Source organism: Clupea harengus, chromosome 24 (genome assembly GCF_900700415.2).
Source record: "Clupea harengus chromosome 24, Ch_v2.0.2, whole genome shotgun sequence".
NCBI lineage: Eukaryota > Metazoa > Chordata > Actinopteri > Clupeiformes > Clupeidae > Clupea > Clupea harengus.
In genome coordinates, this window is record NC_045175.1 from 13,743,726 (window position 1) to 13,751,225 (window position 7,500).

At 47.4% G+C, this 7,500-nt stretch overlaps 1 protein-coding gene across 2 annotated transcripts in view; it reads left to right on the forward strand.

Annotated features, from left to right (window-relative positions):
* The first annotated feature begins 615 nt into the window (after window positions 1–615).
* The window catches only part of LOC105901796 (histone-arginine methyltransferase CARM1-like), a 20,923-nt gene continuing 14,038 nt past the window's right edge, over window positions 616–7,500 (forward strand). Inside the window, exons 1-4 of one of the 2 annotated variants that reach the window (XM_031562198.2) lie at window positions 616–850; window positions 2,267–2,392; window positions 3,553–3,659; window positions 4,896–5,000. In XM_031562198.2, coding sequence (XP_031418058.1) covers window positions 709–850; window positions 2,267–2,392; window positions 3,553–3,659; window positions 4,896–5,000 — 480 coding nt within the window. In that variant the 5' untranslated portion in view covers window positions 616–708. The remainder of the gene's footprint in view (window positions 851–2,266; window positions 2,393–3,552; window positions 3,660–4,895; window positions 5,001–7,500) is intronic. The other variant, XM_031562199.2, reaches the window with a different exon arrangement.

The following is a 7,500-nucleotide window of genomic DNA, read 5'->3' on the forward strand; positions in this document are numbered from 1 at the left end:
TAACAATGCAAAACACTTTGGGGGCTTTTTTTTTCTTTTCTTTTCTTTAAAACAAAAAAATGTTTTCACTTTTTTTTTTTTTTTCATAGATATTTTTAGCTTGTCCGTACTTAGGGAAAGTATTTGGGTTAACACATAATTTTCCACATTTCCAGAATGTTCTAAACTCATTTTAGATCGTGGATAGCAATAGCAAATTTACAGAAAATTAAACTGCTCCGTGCCCTTTGTGAAATCTACAATTTTCTTGCTTGAAAAGTTGTTTTCAAGTCATAGATTACAGGAAGCTTACCTGTAGTTGTATACCTTTGGTACTGACAGTGGAGTGATATTACACTATTAAAATAATTGGAGTTAAGAAAAAGCTCTGTTCCTTTCATTTTGGTGGGTTTTTTTTTAGGTACGCTGTAGTCCAATTACGTTTTTGTCATTAAATTAGCTTTTAATACTAAACTGTTGCCGTTTGTGTCGTCTGTATGTGTGTGTGTCAGTTGCCGTTTGTGATTCGTTGCGTGTGTGTGTGTGTGTGAAAAGAAGAGAAAGAGAAGCTGTATGCCTACCTGTGTGAGTCAATTACTTGGTTTGTGTGTGGTTGGGAATGGGGGCGGGTGCGGGTGCGCGCACACAATGCAGCTTTCGGGGGGGCGCGTGGCGCACGCTCTTTTATGAACGCGTGCGTCGGTCACGCGCCCTATAGTGATTTCGAAGATGGCGGTGTCCGTGTTCACCGGCGTGCGGCTCCTCTCTATCGGGGATGCCAACGGGGAAATTCAGCGACAGTCCGAGCAGCAGGCGCTAAGACTGGAGATTAAGAGCACACCGGGCACTGCCATGATAAACTTATCGAACAGTAAGCAGCCATTACGCCGTGTTATGGGAAGCAGACCCTATTGGACTTGGCTGAATCGCATGAATGGACGTAGCTAGCCTTAGCTAGCCGGCTAGTTAGCCATGCTAGCCAACGTAAACAAAGACAAAGGTTGCTGGTGGCTACTAAAGCTAGCCGGTTGCGAGGTCACCATAGGAGCTGGGCAACACATCACTGGACTTTTAAAACAAGCAAACCATATTCACCGTGTATAATATAACTAAAAAAGACCAATCACTTGAAACAAACGTCTCACGTAGCTAACTTTTGCTGATCTCGTCATCAGTCGCTAGCTAATATTAGCCTGCTCTGCTGGCCTGTAACTTAGAACGTCTGATAGCTAGCTAACTAGCTAGCCACCATATCGGCTAGCTATGCTCGTAATTATTGATCAGTGCAAGTTAATCAGGTTATTACAGAGAAACGTCTATACTAATATTGTAAAAGAAATTCTGTGTAGTTTAACATATCCATGCTCGAAACTAATGATTTGGACTTTGATCTGATATTGTCTTGCCAAACGTTAGACAGTCCTACCGTAACGTTTACTGTGAGCTTGTAAGTTAGCTAACATAATACAGCTCTTCGTATTTCTTTTGTTGTCTTCTAAGAGGTGTAGTCATTGCTACGTCGTATGGTGGGTTAACTACATCTTTGGTCATTTTTCGTCGGTCATAAGGAAAGGTTGTTCACCTTAGTTGTGATTTGTGCGACGTTTAGTAGTTACCGCTCACATGAATTATCGGCTGTGTTGTGTCTATCGTTGACTGTTATATACCGTTAATCTCCGTCTCACGGGCAATCCTGTTTAGGAGTTTGGCAGGATGGCCCCGGAAACTATCCGTTTATTATCATTAGATGACCGGCATAATTCGATTAGCTCGATCGCTGAGTTATTTATGAATATTCCCCGTTGCACGGCTGGGATTGATTGTAAGGGGAAAAAAGAGTGTTGTCGGGGTGAAATTGTACCGAATCTGAGAAAGCGAGTAGATGAATTAGTCTTGTAACCTGTGAAAAATCCCTTCAGTGTTTTTGTTGTGGACTTGGACCATGCGGACCATTATGACACCTGTCTGCAAGTCTCGTCCGATTGTGTGTGAGCGCGAGAGAGAGTGCGAGGGAGTGTCTGTACCCTCAAAAAGTGTTGACAAGCTAGTGTGTACTCATTGGTCAGACCCCAAGTGTTTGTATACTGTGTGTACGGGCCTATATTACACAGCTCTCTCTGCCTACGTTTTGCCTTCTTGTGAGACACTTTGTGAAAGGTGTTAAATACAAGTATCTATTGATGGATACTTTGGTATTATTTTCCACATAGAGACCCTGTTTCCCCCATCCTCATTGGACACCCAGCTATGTTTTAAATGTGTGTGTTTGTGCGTGCTCTGTCTGCAGGTGAAGGCACCAGTGTGTTTAAGTGTTCGCTGACGAAGGAGACAGAATGCAGTCGTGTGGGGAAGCAGTCCTTCATCATCACGCTAGGACACAACAGCGTCCTGCTACAGTTCCCCACACCAGCAGGTCTGTGTGTGTGTGTGTGTGTGTGTGTGTGTGTGTGTGTGTGTGTGTGTGTCATTAAACCTTGGGTCACTAGGACACAACAGCGTCCTGCTACAGTTCCCCACACCAGCAGGTCTGTGTGTGTGTGTGTGTGTGTGTGTGTGTGTGTGTGTGTCATTAAACCTAGGGTCACTAGGACACAACAGCGTCCTGCTACAGTTCCCCACACCAGCAGGTCAGTGTGTGTGTGTGTGTGTCATTAAACCTAGGGTCACTAGGACACAACAGCGTCCTGCTACAGTTCCCCACACCAGCAGGTCAGTGTGTGTGTGTGTGTGTGTGTGTGTGTGTGTGTGTGTGTGTGTGTGTGTGTGTGTCATTAAACCTAGGGTCACTAGGACACAACAGTGTCCTGCTACAGTTCCCCACACCAGCAGGTCAGTGTGTGTGTGTGTGTGTGTGTGTGTGTGTGTCATTAAACCTAGGGTCACTAGGACACAACAGTGTCCTGCTACAGTTCCCCACACCAGCAGGTCAGTGTGTGTGTGTGTGTGTGTGTGTGTGTGTGTGTGTGTGTGTGTGTGTGTCATTAAACCTAGGGTCACTAGGACACAACAGCGTCCTGCTACAGTTCCCCACACCAGCAGGTCAGTGTGTGTGTGTGTGTGTGTGTGTCATTAAACCTAGGGTCACTAGGACACAACAGCGTCCTGCTACAGTTCCCCACACCAGCAGGTCAGTGTGTGTGTGTGTGTGTGTGTCATTAAACCTAGGGTCACTAGGACACAACAGCGTCCTGCTACAGTTCCCCACACCAGCAGGTCAGTGTGTGTGTGTGTGTGTGTGTGTGTGTGTGTCATTAAACCTAGGGTCACTAGGACAGAACAGCGTCCTGCTACACCAACAGGTCAGTGTGTGTGTGTCATTAAACCTAGGGTCATTTCCTGCAATGGGTCATGTATCTCTACTTAACTGTGAGTGTGTGTGTGTGTGTGTGAGGGGGAAAAGGAAGAATTACGTAGGGGCTTGTCATTTGCAGTTCCCAATATCTGTATGTTTTTTTTGTGTGTGTGTGTGTGTGTGTTTTCAGTGGCACATTAGCGCTGATCATTCAAACGTATGCATTTGTGTGTGTGTGTGTGTGTGTGTGTGTGTGTGTGTGTGTGTGTGTGTGTTTTCAGACTTCTGCTCATTCTACAACGCGGTGAAGAGCAGCACCTCTGCAGGGGGAGACTTCTCAGTGTTCAACCAGCGGACAGAAGAAGCATCAGCTGTGCAGTATTTCCAGGTAACACACAGACACACTCTCTCACCGACACACACACACACACTCTCACAGACACACACACACACACACTCTCACAGACACACACACTCCCACAGACTCACTCACTCACCCACTCACTCACTCACACACTCACTCTCAGACACTTTCACACACACACACACACACACTCTCAGACACTCGCACTCACTCACTCACTCAAATACTCACACACACACACACACACTCACTCTCACAGACACTTTCTCACACAGACACTTTCTCACAGACACTCACACTCACAGACACTCACACTCACACACACTCACTCACACTCACTCCCTCAAATACTCATACACACTCACTCACAGACACTTTCACACACACACAGACACTTTCACACTCACAGACACTCAATCACTCACTCACTCAAATACTCACACACACTCACTCAGACACTTTCACACACACAGACACTTTCACACACACAGACACTTTCACACACACAGACACTTTCACACACACAGACACTTTCACACACACAGACACTTTCACACTCACAGACACTTTCACACTCACATACACTTTCACACACACAGACACTTTCACACTCACAGACACTTTCACACTCACATACACTTTCACACACACAGACACTTTCACACACACAGACACTTTCACACACACAGACACTTTCACACACACAGACACTTTCACACTCACAGACACTTTCACACTCACATACACTTTCACACACACAGACACTTTCACACTCACAGACACTTTCACACTCACATACACTTTCACACACACAGACACTTTCACACTCCGTCACCCTTTCTTTCACTCTGGCTGTCTTGCACTGGTAACACACTGGCCCACACACTCTATTTATCAACACCTCCCTGTCCACACACACACACACTCTCTCTTTATCAACACCTCCCTGTCCACACACACACACTCGCTCTCTTTATCAACACCTCCCTGTCCACACACACACACACACACACACACACACACACTCTCTCTTTATCAACACCTCCCTGTCCACACACACACACTCGCTCTCTTTATCAACACCTCCCTGTCCACACACACACACACTCGCTCTCTTTATCAACACCTCCCTGGACACACACACAGACCACACCATAACCCCATTCTCTGTTTTTTTTTTTCCCCTCCCTTGCTTTCTCTCTCTCTCTCTCTCTCTCTCTCTCTCTCTCTCTCTCTCTCTCTCTCTCTCTCTCCCCCCAGTTCTATGGCTACCTCTCTCAACAGCAGAACATGATGCAGGACTATGTGCGCACCGGCACGTACCAGAGGGCCATCCTCCAGAATCACGTTGACTTCAAGGACAAGGTGACCTCTCACCCCTGACCTCTGACATCTCCCGTCACAACCAGTGGGCGCACAGCACTCCTACCCCAGCCAATGAGAGCACAGCACTCCTACCCTACTCCAGCCAATGAGAGCACAGCACTCCTACCCTACTCCAGCCAATGAGCACACAGCACTCCTACCCTACTCCAGCCAATAAGAGCACAGCACTCCTACCCTACTCCAGCCAATAAGAGCACAGCACTCCTGCCTTACTCCAACCAATGAGCACACAGCACTCCTGGCCTACCCCAACCAATAAGAGCACAGCACTCCTACCGTACTCCAGCAAATAAGAGCACAGCACTCCTGCCCTACTCCAACCAATGAGCACACAGCACTCCTATCCTACTCCAACCAATAAGAGCACAGCACTCCTACCCTACTCCAGCCAATGAGAGCACAGCACTCTTATCCTACTCCAACCAATGAGCACACAGCACTCCTACCCAAAGAATGGTCTGGTTAGGAATAGAACTTGGCAATGTTGTTAAGCAGGCATGGTTCGTTTGAAAATAGAAAGTCTAATGCAAAAGCAACAGAACATGCTTCGGTAGGGTGCGGAAAGGTGCTCACACAAAGGTTCTGACACCTAGCATCCCACACACACACACACACACACACACACACACACACACACACACCACACACACACACACACACACACACACACAGAGGACTCAGAGCATTCCCTCTGAGAACAGGCAGCACACACACACACACACACAGGCTTGTCTGTGTGTGTGTGTATGTGTGTGGACTTGTATTTGTGTGTTGAGCGCTGCGGGCCAGGACTTCTGCTGCTCTGGTTCTGAGCTTGATCAGGAAGTTTGGTGCATCAGAGATGGCCTCATGCCAACACACAGCCCTGTGAAAGAGCACTGATGGCATCATGCCAACACACAGCACTGTGAAAGAGCACTGTGGGCATGATCAGAGATGGCATCATGCCAACACACAGCCCTGTGAAAGAGCACTGATGGCATCATGCCAACACACAGCCCTGTGAAAGAGCAGAGATGGCATCATGCCAACACACAGCCCTGTGAAAGAGCACTGATGGCATCATGCCAACACACAGCACTGTGAAAGAGCACTGTGGGCATGAGCAGAGGTGGCATCATGCCAACACACAGCCCTGTGAAAGAGCACAGATGGCATCATGCCAACACAGCCCTGTGAAAGAGCACAGATGGCATCATGCCAACACACAGCCCTGTGAAAGAGCACAGATGGCATCATGCCAACACACAGCCCTGTGAAAGAGCACAGATGGCATCATGCCAACACACAGCCCTGTGAAAGAGCACAGATGGCATCATGCCAACACACAGCCCTGTGAAAGAGCACTGATGGCATCATGCCAACACACAGCACTGTGAAAGAGCACTGGTGGCATCATGCCAACACACAGCCCTGTGAAAGAGCAACTCATGTATTCTCTCTTTCTCCGACCTCCCATCCCTCTTTCTCTCTCATTTTAATGTATGTATTCTCCACATCTCTCTCTCTCTCTCTTTGTTTATCTCTTCACCTCTTTCTCTACCTTCTCACCCTTTTCTCTCCTTTCCTCTCTCTCTCTCTCTCTCTCTCTCTTTCTCTCCAGCCTCTGCTTCCCATCTCTCTCTCTTTCTATCTATCTATCTATCTATATCTCTCTCTTTCTTTCCAGCCTCTGCTTCCCATCTCTCTCTCTCTCTCTCTCTCTTTCTATCTATCTATCTATCTATCTATATCTCTCTCTCTCTCTCTCTCTCTCTCTCTATCTATCTATCTATCTATATATCTCTCTCTCTCTTTCTATCTATCTATCAATCTCTCTCTCTCTCTCTCCCCCTTAAAACACACAATGCATGATACCCTCTAATGTAGACGGCAGCCTACACGATCCACATGTATCACAAGCTCAGTTATGCTGTAGTGCGGTGATGTAAAGGTTTGGATACTCATTAAAATACTCTCTCCCTCCCTCTCTCTCTCTCTCTTTCCCTCCCTCCCCCTCTCTCTCTTTCAGGTGGTGTTGGATATAGGTTTGAACACTAAATAAACAAGTATGAAACCTTTCTTTCTGTCTCTCTCTCCCTGTCTCTCTCCTTCCCGCTCCCTCTCTTTCCTTACTTATCCCACTCCCTCTCTCTCTGTCCTCCCCCTCCCTCTCTCCTTTCCCCATCCCTCCCTCTCTCTTCTTCCCTCTCGCTGTCCTCACCCTCCTCTCCCTCTCTCTTCTTCCCTCTCCTCATCTCTGTCTCTCTCTCTCTCTCTCTCTTCTTCCCTCTCCTCATCTCTGTCTCTCTCTCTCTCTCTTCTTCCCTCTCCTCATCTCTGTCTCTCTCTCTCTCTCTCGCTGTCCTCACCCTCCTCTCCCTCTCTCTTCTTCCCTCTCCTCATCTCTGTCTCTCTCTCTCTCTCTCTCTTCTTCCCTCTCCTCATCTCTGTCTCTCTCTCTCTCTCTCTCGCTGTCCTCACCCTCCTCTCCCTCTCT